Source organism: Acinonyx jubatus, chromosome B4, assembly GCF_027475565.1.
Source record: "Acinonyx jubatus isolate Ajub_Pintada_27869175 chromosome B4, VMU_Ajub_asm_v1.0, whole genome shotgun sequence".
Classification (NCBI taxonomy): domain Eukaryota; kingdom Metazoa; phylum Chordata; class Mammalia; order Carnivora; family Felidae; genus Acinonyx; species Acinonyx jubatus.
The window spans coordinates 26,943,963-26,955,642 of record NC_069387.1 but is presented as its reverse complement, the minus strand read 5'-3'; the positions used below and the strand labels follow the sequence as shown (position 1 = coordinate 26,955,642).

General features: G+C 45.7%; 1 protein-coding gene across 4 annotated transcripts in view; it reads right to left on the bottom strand.

Annotated features, from left to right (window-relative positions):
- Positions 1 to 2,501: 2,501 nt before the first annotated feature.
- The window catches only part of JCAD (junctional cadherin 5 associated), an 81,668-nt gene continuing 72,489 nt past the window's right edge, over positions 2,502 to 11,680 (bottom strand). For all 4 annotated transcript variants that reach the window (XM_027073729.2, XM_027073728.2, XM_027073731.2 and 1 more), the window contains one exon: positions 2,502 to 7,029. In XM_027073729.2, the coding sequence (XP_026929530.2) occupies positions 6,995 to 7,029 (35 nt within the window). In that variant the 3' untranslated portion in view covers positions 2,502 to 6,994. The remainder of the gene's footprint in view (positions 7,030 to 11,680) is intronic.

Here is an 11,680-nt window from a genome sequence, read left to right as displayed (position 1 = left end):
AGTATCGTTAAGCTGTGACTTTTGAATGTCTTACCTGGAGGATCCTTGTCTCATCCTCCCAGGATACAGCAAGCTAAGACGAACAGCATGGACTTTGGGGTATAAAAATAGGTTTGAGTCTCTCCTCTCCTGCTAGCTGCAGGCTGCAATTTTTTATCGTCTCCTCCCTGTACCCTTTTGTCTTTTGTAAAGTGATATGCATTAGATTAATCAATGCATGCAACGTACCTGGTCCACAGTGGGGACCCAACAATGTTACTTTCCTTGTCACCCCCTCATCCCCATGTTGAACATTTTAAGGACTCAGAAAAGGCTCTAGGTGAATGCACATTTGACTTCATGTCTCCACAAACTGACCCTGCCATCGTAACTGGGGAAACACCAGTAGGGTCAGGCTGGGGAGAAACAGCCACAGTAAACACAGCGGGCGCACAGGACGGAGGGAGGTAACCAAGAGAGGAAGCAAATGGATGCTCCACGTGATCTGGCACAGACCTCCTCTTGTTCAAAGAAGAGCTAGACGCTCCCTTCCAGCCGAAGACAAACCAGAGGCCCACTGCACCTGGGAGCGCCGATGCCCCCCGGTTTTCCCTGGAGCCATCGTCCCCAAAATGCTGAGCACTGGGGTGGCTCACAGCATTTCCAGCCTGCGAAACACAACCTGGGGAAAGATTTACGCGTGGGGTAGTAGCAGAAAGGCCAACTTTGCTGGGGAGACACAAACATCTCCAAACCTCAGTGCATTTAAAAGAACCCCAAGCAGGCAAATTGTGAGAAAAGCACTCTCTACAGACACTGCAGATTAATGTCTTGGGCTGCCAGCCAGGCTCATAAACGCCCAGTGCCCTGCTCTAACATAAGAAAAATATGTTTGGGAGAATTCAATATTGTCAGTCTCTTGGCTGGTTCCAGACTATGGCGAGGCGGAGAGAAGTATGATAAGTTGTTGGAATGGAGAAATGGACCACCCTGGTGAAAGAAAAATGGCAGGGCTCCCTACCCCGGCGATGACCCGGTCCTCAGTCATGTATGGCCGTAGTTTTCAAGTTATTTTACTCTTGGACCCTTCTGGCAGGGCAAAGACCCCATGGACTTCCAATTTTGCCAAAAAATAACTATATAATCTTAGCGTTGGAAGAAACCAGTTAATTTAGTCCAATCCCACTTTCTCTACTTGTGAAATGTTCCGGAGAGAGTAGGGGAGGTGGCCAGAGTCGCAGCTAGTTACTGTAGAGCCAGGCCCAGGATGGGTCCCCCGATTCCTAGGTTACGTATTTCATCGTACAGCATTACTTTGGACGAGGGACTTCTTTTTCAGTTTTATTTTCTTATGTGGATTCAATCATCACCCAACCGGGAATAGCTCTTTCATACCCGCATTTGAACATGATCCGAAATGTCAGACTAGTGAGAGGGCCCTGGAACCCTCGAGCATGGAGCCCCACACAGGCAGAGACACAGAAGGAGTGAGGACAAATCTACAGACGCGAAGGGGAAAAAAGAAGGAGCTTAAGTTGGAAAGAAGGACCAAATCATTTCTTTTTAAACTCAGAAACACCAGCTTATAAGTTTCCTGGGCTACTGGAAACAAATTGAGAGCATCAGTTTGGGACTTTGCATGTGCTTCCAGAGCCGGGATTCTAAAAACAAGGAGTGAATCCCTAGGAGGGGACTAAGGCCTGGATTCTAAAACCTGCGAGTTCCCAGACGAGCATTTTCCCCATCCCTCGTAAGGTCCAGGTCTATATCCGTTTTCCATTCATTGAACACCCACGACGTGGGCTTCTCTGTATGTTTGGTCCTTATAGTCAAGGAATAAGAGGGGCAGGTGGGGCAACAGAAGCCAGGAAGGGACATGTGCAAGACCATGTGGCTCATAATGAAGCCCAAGTTCAAACCTAGTCCCCAAATTGACCACAGGCCTCTTTTCCACCGCGTCAGCAAGTCCTTGCGGGAGATCCAAGAGGACCTTGAACACCCACCCGGGCGATACTCGGTGAATGCCAAAAGGTGCCGGAGCCCCTTGGGCCACCCGTCCCTGTATTACGATACCACCCGAGCTGCACCCTGCTCAGCCTGCTGCCGTCCGAAGACCAGCCTTAAAGGCTTTCAGGGCGGCACGTGCACCCACAGCCAAAGACAATGGACAGAGGTCCTTTCATGCAAAATGTTTATTTGGAATACGTGTGCTACTGTGCAGGCCAGCCATCCTGAAAGAGCAAGTCTTTACATTGTGCGGATACAGGAGCTCCTGGGAGACATTCATCTGTGCTCTGCTGGCGTTACTCTTCACCCACCTCCACCCCTCATCACCTTAAGGCCTCTGGTGCTGCCTGAACTGGGGGCGATGACCAGCAACCGGCGATTGGCCATTACCAGTTGTGCCTTCTCCTGGAACCCTCTCTACCTGCCTTACGTTATTAATGGTGCCCAAAGAAATGATGAGCAGATACAAAGTTTCTGTGGGGTTACAGAGCCTTGTTTTCACCAAGTTTCGGGAGTTTTCTTTCTTTCTTTTTTCTTTTTCTTTTTTTTTTTTTTTGAGATGCTTCTGCTTAGCATTCCTGACAGGCCTGAGTGTGAGGGCTCAAATTTCAGCTGACCCAAGTGGGGAGTAATTCATTGATTTTTATAATCCGTAGGTTACTGCTTTTCTCCCTGGCTCCGACATATGGTTTTCATTTCTAATTTCTGCCATATGCTTCTCGACTTGAACTCGCTCTTGTCTCTCTCTTGCTCCGTGACAGTGAGTGTCACGCATGTTGGCCCTGCTACAGGGTGGAGTGAAGGGTAGTAGGAGAGAGCGGTCTTGCTCCTTCGGCTTAGCCACAGGCCCCAGCAGACCTGACTTCTGTATGGAAAAGGGGACAGGTGATCTTATGAGGAGTGTTTCCTCCTCACTCCCAGTCAAGGCAATGCCACGAATGGTTGGACAATCTGGACTTGCCTTCGGGTTCAAGTTTCAGTCACTGAGCAGAGGCCAGAGAACCAGGACCTCCCTGTCTTCTATAACACAACTGCGATAGGGGCTCTCGGAAGTCAAAGCCAGGAATCTGCAGGCACTCCGCCCGCCTCTCTGCACTGCTGATGAACCCAAGGACTGTTTCAATGGGCAGACTGCTAGACCGTATCGACCTTTCTAAGAGGTCTCAATCCGAATTGTAGTCTTAACCCTCTTTTTGTTTTTTTTTGAAACAAAGCGTGCAGGCTAGGGGGTGGGGTGTTCTTTCTTTAATGTTATTCTTTATCATCCCCCTTCTTCTTCACTTGGTGGGTCCCAAAGTGGGCCAACCCCCACTCCTGGAAAAGGGCCTCCCACCACGCAGACTCTTAAAGGTCACTTGGAATCTGTCTCTTAAATCCTGTCCTGAGTAGCAACTCTCCTCCTACAAACAGATGTACAGAATCTGCTGTTAAAAACAAAAGCAAAAGAAAACGCAGAACTCCCCCAGGCCTACGAGCCCTGCCTGAGACGCACTCCCACCCTTCGTTCCGTCCCCTAAGCACAGATGGATCTGGCAGAAAATGGTCCAGACACAAAAGTCACTGCTCACAAGAACTTGGGAAGCTGGGAGTGTTTCTCTAAAGCTCAGATATTTAGACGGTGGGAGTTCTGCTGTGCTGGTCACTTTCCAAGAGCTGCTAACCTGACACTTCATTGTGTACTGCTTAATCATTTTAAACAAAACAAAACAAAGCGAAATAGCCAAAACACACAAACACAATCTCTGGGGCGGGGAGGGGGGCAGGAGAGGGGGTCATGGATGAAATGGTGGCTGAATCAGACTTTCCATCAGTCGTTTCTGCTCAGAGCTGGGAAGCAGTTGTGTCCACAGCGGATCGGCTTCGCCCTTCCTCCTCGGGAGCCCGAGGCCGAGCTGCCATCACAGGAAGTCATTCTGTGGCTGCAGGAGGCGGTCAGGGTCTGGTTCCGGAGCCATCCACGTTATTACACATTTGAGCTCCACGTTAACAACACTTCACCAACAGTGCGACAGAACAGAAAAAGTTCTACTTCGAATTTGCACGTGGATCCAAACCTTAACCTACGACTTCAGTGAGGAAACCAGCATCTCGGAGACTAGATGCGTTTTAAGGGACTTCTAAAGAATTCCATGTTCCAAGCGGCATGGAAAAGAATTCTGAAGACACACTCAGGAGCTGTGCCCCATTAGCGGGCGGTTTTCTGCGGTCTGCAGAAACGTAAGGTTGAATGGGATAATGAAGATACTTGGTTTTCGATAATTTAGAAATTGTCTTAAAAAAAAAGGGAACTCGAGCTGTATTACCAACATTCTTTCCCTTGCTCTGCACATCAAAAAAGACAAATACATTTCATATGCAATGCCGCATGTAACGTTTGGTCCAAATGGTCAAAATTATAGCTTTTAATTTTATAAGCCCCAAAGTACGAGACACGACCAGTTAGCATCCGTGCGAGAAAACGATGACAAACACAAAATAGGAACACTTGTTTTTTCCAGCCACAAATAATAATGGAGAGTTATATATGTATGAGAAATAGTAATAATAAGAGAATAATCAGCATTAAGTTCAAAACTTCCAGGAAAGCTATTTTGGATTAGATAATGTTTTACTTCAGAATATGCAAGTTTAAAAGTCAAATTGTCAAAGTTATCCTCCTCGCCACACACCAAAGATTTATATACAGGCTGGAATCCAGAAATTAAGGTTCAAAGTATAAATATTGATAATTGTGGCTAAATTCAGAATGGTTTCAGAAAGATGATACAATTTCAAATAGAAACTGAAAGAAATTTTGCTTTGTGATCTACATAGATTACTATAATTTTTTCTCTTCAGGATCCTTTTCTTTCTCTTGAGGAGTCAGCTAAATCTCAAATTATTTTGATTACAAGAAGTTTTTAGATGGGATCAGCAAATTTAGGAGGAAGTCAGAGCAGAGTGAATACATATGGATATATGTATGTGCCTATATGTGGACGTATATATATACACGTATACCTTCTTCCATCTGCAATGCAGAGGGAAGAACCCCCCACAAAGACCTCCCTGTGGCCCCCCTCAATTAGTTCTCAGATGACTTGAGCGATTCACCAACTGTAACAGAGTAACTGACCTCTTCCCCATTAAAACTTTTCCCGGGAAGAAGTTTCTGCCACTCCTAACGCGGAGACTTGGCCCATGTCCTTTGCGGGGAAAGCAAGAGCCCACGACAACTTTTCACAAGAGCCAAAATCTGGAAGGAAGTAGAAGACTCGGGGTAATGGGTAAGGACCAAGACTGCAGAGAAGCGTATTTGAGGCGACTGCTCAGGACGACTTCGGTTCTGTATTGTTTATTACAGTCCAAATGCATGAAGTTCTTAGGAAATCAGATCAGATGGTACAGATAAAAACGGGCCACGAAAGCCCGGTCGGAGGTGTTTTCGGGCCAAATTGCAGACCACCCAACAGTTCACATTTTAGGAATTTGAAATGTCTAAAAATAGATAAGGTGGTTTCTCAACAAAAAAAAAAAAAAAAAAGAGAGAGAGAGAGAGAGAGGGGGGGGAAGGAAGGACAGGAAAGGGAAGGAGGAAGGAAGGCGACAAGAACCCATTCAGGAAGTGTTCGCTAACGAGAACACCTTACTTAGAAAGGAGGGGCAGAAGCATGAAGACCCATTAACTCTGTGCATGTTACTGCAACGGTAAACACAGCAGAATGCATAGGCCTCGTAATACTTCAGTGATGGCATATATATAATGTCTCTAGCACTTTTAAAAAATATGCCGAGACTAATAATTAACGACCATCCCAGATAAAAATACATATTTCATAGAGGGGCAGGGGGAAGGGGGAGGAAAGTTTGGTCCCACGGTTGATCCTGGGACCTATCAAGATGAAACCATGTTTTTTTGGTAATCCTAGAGGATATGGCAGCAAAAATAGTTGTAAGGATGTTGGCTGGTTTTAAGAGGGTTATTTTCAAATATAACCTTACAGCTACATTTGCAAAAGCATCTTCGTGAAAAGTTTATTAACCCTGTAAACTGTCTATAGTGACATCTCTAAGATAAAATAAAAGTGGCTGAGGTGTGAGTGGGCAAGGGACGTGTGCTTTAAAGCAAAATCCGAGCCCTTTTGGGGGCTCCTCTCACACAAAGGGATACAGACTCTTAAATAAAATAATACTTCCTTAAAAATCTGCCACCTCACAATTGTTTACATCATAGAAAAATAGCATTTTTGTAAAAAGAAATAGAGTTACTTTGTTAAAATGGTCTATTTTAAACCAGCAGTCATTTCTCATATAAAGGATTTCTAAACATCCATACAGAACATAAAAATAGTACGGAGTGCAAAGCAGACAGTGGCATGTTTGCGAGTGATCGAAGGATTTCACTGCCAGATAAATAATACTCTGAGTACATTATGGTACAAGTTTTAATCTTTTAGAAACTTAAAAGGTATCGCTCTTATCCTCTGATGGCAAGCTACTTATAAACAGAGTTACTTGCAGCAGCAGAAGGCCAAATTGCTTAGAAATGGGTCAGATGTATTCATCACGTCTCCCCTAAACTCAAAGCGCCGGGACGCTGGGCAGTTGGCCCGCGTCCCAAACTCCTTAACGCAAGCGCGGACCACAGGCCGTGGAGACGCAGAGGGGAATTTACGACATTCACAGTCCTTTTAAAATCACTCACGTTTGAATTTTCACATAGAACCAGATTAACACCAAACTATCTACCAGCTTGGCGAAACCCGTCATGAAGGAGAGTTTATGTGATTCCTTTCCAAATACAGGCATTCACTCTTTATATTATAAAAACAGATGGTTTCAACGGACTAATGCTTTATTTCCACACAGCGATTCCGTGGGGACGACGAAGTTCTCGGTGGCAGTGGTAAAGGATGTTACCCGGTACACGAAGGGCCAGTAGTCTCCAGCTTACACAAGGGCAAGTCGGGCTAAACGAGAGAACACTCAGTTAGTAAACTCTGGCAGTCCCGTGCTCACTGGCGTCTCCTCACACCCTCTCCACTCTGCTAGGGTCGTATGAATCTGTATAAAAGAAAAAAAAGAAAAAAAGAAAAAAATTAGTAGTATATTCAATTTGCGTGTTTTGGTTTAATCCTCAGACCATAAATAAGTATGTTTAGGGAGCAAAATCCACAAGTGTAGAGTTAATGCTTCAACATTTAAACAATATTATTTTTGCTGAGAGGCAAAAAAAACTTATCACCAAAAGGCTGTTTCGGGGCGCCTGGGTGGCTCAGTGTTGAGCGTCAGACTCTTGATTTCAACGGAGGTCACAATCCCTGCCTGGGATCTTTTCTTTTCTCTTTTCTCTTTTCTTTCCTTTTCTCTTTTCTTTTTTTTTCTTTTCTTCTTTTCTCTTTTCTTTTCTTTCTTTCCTTTATCTCTCTCTCTCTTTCTCTCTCTCTCTCTCTCCCCCGCCCCTCTCCCCAGCCAGCACGAGCTCTCTAAAACTAAAAAATCAAAAAATTCTTACAAAGGCTATTTTAAAAGGACACGTATGATCATTACCTAATCATTGATAGAAAAATGTTAGTTGCTTAATTTTTGATAATCTTTTCCTGTTGTCCACAGTGGAACAACATTAACTTTAAATACAACACCATAAACCAGCAAAGGCATGCTTGGCTGATACCAAGGATTTTGTTTGCTTGTTTGTTTTGTTTTTGTTTCTTATAAATTACAACTCCACTGAAATCTTGCTTTAAAAAATGCATCTTTGTGATCAAATGCTGTCCCTGGAAGGCTTGAGGACCCTGAAATCTTGACTGCTTGGCCAGCAATGAGAGGCCTCTTGTCTCCGGCCGCCATCAGCCAGCAGACAGGCCCAGGCCTGGACACAGGCCTGTTCACACACTCTTCTAGGCCTTTCCCACGCACAGGGGTGTAGGAGCCTGGGCCACCACACTGACCCGTTCTACAGCCCACAACTGGAAAATCCCAGCCTGGGCCCGAGTGAGCTGCGTTTCCAAAATGGGCCACCATACAGAACGATGGTCCGAAGCTGATATTAGTCCTACAGCTGGGTGATTTTGATCTGACCACCCCGGGATTCACAGTCCTCCGGGACCCACATAAGCCCCAAGGCCACATGTGTGCCTCCTACGGCCAGAATTTCCTGCCACAGAAGCTCAAAGGCGTCCTGACTTTTATTTAAGAGAAAATGCTTAGGAAATCTAGGAGGATTGGTACAATTTGACGGTTATAAAAACGGTGGCAGAATGATCTCTTCCCAAACCCATCTGGACCCCTGTACCTCACGAAGGCCACGTACATCCCAATTTTTCTAGCCACAAAATGTGCTACCACGTCTCCTCACACCTTCTCGGCATAGCCACCGTATGTTTAGCGCACGTAAGACAACCGTGACGCTAAGAGCGTGCCTACGGCGCTTTGAGCCCGACATCACAAGCCAAATAGGACAAAGCGTCTGCGTTCAGGAAGAGCAGTCTGCTCCTCCTCGAACGTGATTTACCACACCACTGGGCTGAAAGCAAGTGGAGTCCAGGTGGGTCGGCTGCCTTCTGACACATTACGCTGAACGACGCCCAGTGTGACGACACAGGATGTGAACAGCTGAGTGCTACACTTCTGTGCTCAGTCAGCCTCTGAGTGGGGCTGCTTCTGAGTGGGGGGCCTCCTCTGAGCAAAAATATCTTCTTCTCCACCGAGAATGAGGAGAGCGGTCACTAATGGATGACACGGTAGGAAGGACACGCTTTTAGCTGGTGACAGGCCAGGAGGCTAAGCATCCACTGAGCCTTGAGGTACACAGACAGTGGGCACTGAGCAGCTCACCTCGGGCCAGGCACCGGGAGACACCTCCACAGACCGTGCGTGTACCCCCGAACCACACTGATGAAGCTAAGGGCCTGGAGCCAGGGAACTGGGGCTAGAACTCTGGAGAACAATGGGCTCCTTCTTCAGATCGTGGAGCATGTAGGTCCAATAAAAATATAACGTGAGCCACATAACATTACTTAAAATTTTCTACAAGCTGTGTTAAGGGAAATGGAAGGAAACAGGTGAAATTGATTTTAATAATATATCCCATTTCACCAAATCTATCAAAAACACGATCATTTCAACAGGTAATCAACATAAGAATTGTTGAGAAATTTAAACTTTTCTATCTGCTAAGTCTCTGAATTCTGGCATGTATTTTACACGTACAGCACATCTCAGTTCGGATGAGCCACATTTCAAACGCTCAAGGACCCACATGTAATAAGGAGCTAGCAGGTCTAGAAGACAGACAGGTTACCGAGTAGTTAGAATCCTGGTTCTGGTGGGCAATATTTCAGGTGAAGACAATTCAGTAAGGCCCAACCCTTGTGGATATTTTGTGTATTAACACCCTCGAGGGCTACTGCCCTTGACATCGTGCTGACATCCAGCCTTCTCAGACGGCTCCATCACACCCTCCCTGGCTGGTCTCTCCTTGTTCCCTCCCGCACCCATACGGATGGAGTGTGCCACCAAAGCTGATGGAGCCAGAACATTCTGAGCACTGCCAGTGCCTGGGATTACACTTCCGAATTGGAACACAATCCACCCAGAAGGGATGGACTGCTGTCACCTGAGTTAGTTTTGAAGTGCTGACTTCTTGGCCAGAGCCCCAAAAGACCACTAAAAAGATGTCAGCTGAAAGGACTGTCTTTCAGCGGCGTGAAGATACTTTATGATACAGTAGGTGCTCCATTACAACACAGATCATTAAGTTCTAGAAGGGTGTGTGCATGTGTGTACGTTGGCGGGGGTGGGAGGAGGTTACAGATACTCACAGTATAGTTTTATTTTAAAATTCCAGAACAAAATCCGAATATAAGTGGGCTGTGAATTCAGGAGCAGTGAAGTGGTTCCTGCACACTGGGCTGAGGGGGGCAGGGGAGGGGTGGGGGTGGAGACAATTCTTGCGCATAAAATGATAAAATGTATCAAAAGGAAAACAAAGTCCAAGAAGTCCATCTGTGAAAACGCGGTAAGGCTTTACTCTAACTTGTAAAACGACGAGTGGAAAAGTGAACATATCTCAGAGTTTGACTATCTCAGTCACATGATCCACATTCCTCTCCAGACGATTGATTTTGTGTAGGCCTGGTGACCATGCCATGAAGGACTGACGGAGGTTCACCGGAGCCCCTATGTGGGTATGAAACCGTCCTTCGGGGTGTCCTGCTATGCAATTGCTTAAGAATGCCACCGGTATCTGTGTGGCATCATGAGTATCTCTCTGCCTTTAGATTTTGGGTCATTTCATTACTTATTAACAAATGCATCAGGTGGAGAGGAGAAAAAAAAATTCTACTTGTTAGTCACTATGTTTAAAAAAAAATAAGGTCACGGAAGAGGTGTTTTAGATGGCTAGCTAACACTAAAATTGGCACAATCTACATGTTTTCAGATACCTCTCCAACCTCATTCACATGCCAAGGGATCACGCTAAACATTGAGGGGCACTTGACTGAACTAAAACTTCTGTGTTACAAAATACTGCCCAGAATATGTGCCCATGGACTGAGACATAGAAATCTTACACCCTGGTGTTTTATTATAGCAGGATTTGTCTTATTTTATTTTTTTTAAAATGTTTATTTATTTATTTTGAGAAAGAGAGAGAGAACATATGAGCAGAGAAGGGGCAGAGAGAGAGAGAGAGAGAGAGAGAGAGATAGTGGGGGGAGGGGAGATAGAGAATCCCAAGCAGGCTCCATGATGTCAGTGCAGAGCCTGATGTGGGGCTCGATCTCACGAACTATGAGATCATGACCTGAGCCAAAATCAAGAGTCGGACGCTTAACCCACTGAGCCACCCAGGCGCCCTGGATTTGTCTTATTTTAAAATTCTTACAATTCTCAGGATGAGACAGGACTGATAAAGAAACTCATTTTAACTCGTACTGAAAAGCAAGTGGGCATATTTGGGGAGGTGGGGGCGGGGGGACCAAGAGAGGAGGAGAAACCTAATAAATCCCAACAGCTTAAAACATGGGCCATGTAATGCTTTTTCTGCCCTTATGGCAACGGTTCCACATCCTAGTGTTCTCTTTCTCAGAAAAGACCAACTTTGCTAAGTCAGATGATCTGACAGAGCCCTGACAAATGGCTTGTTTCAATAATGTATTTTGTATAAGGAACCAAGCAACACCATCTAACACTCCTAAGAATCATACTGCATTTGTGGGAAAATTTTTAAAGTGCCAAGTAGGCGTTTCATGAAACAAAAATTCTGGATTTTTCTAGCTGAAAGCAAGTGAGCTTGTCCACTGACTTTTAAATCCTTGGATTTCACCACAGGAAGCAGAGAAGGGGGGTGTTCAGGAAGACTAGAGGGCTGGGCTCCGGAGGTGGGCCTGGGACCCAGGGTCCCTGCTGTCCCGCACACAAGGGAACGGATTCGCCTCGCTGTAAAAAGGTGTGAATGATTCATGGTCTCTTCTGTCTGCGGTTTGCATGTGGGCCTTCTGACATGTACAACTCTTCTTCGAATCAGTTCTAGGATAGATAATCGATAATTCCCCGGCCCTGAAGAAAACACCAGAAACAGAGATCCCTGTTTGTGTCAGAGCTGAGGCTGAGACTGTGTTTGGGGAAAATCCCCGTTGCCACCACTGGGAACCCGCCTTGTGGTTTGAACCAGAGCAACTCTGAAGGTGTGAAGGGGACAGAAGGGAGA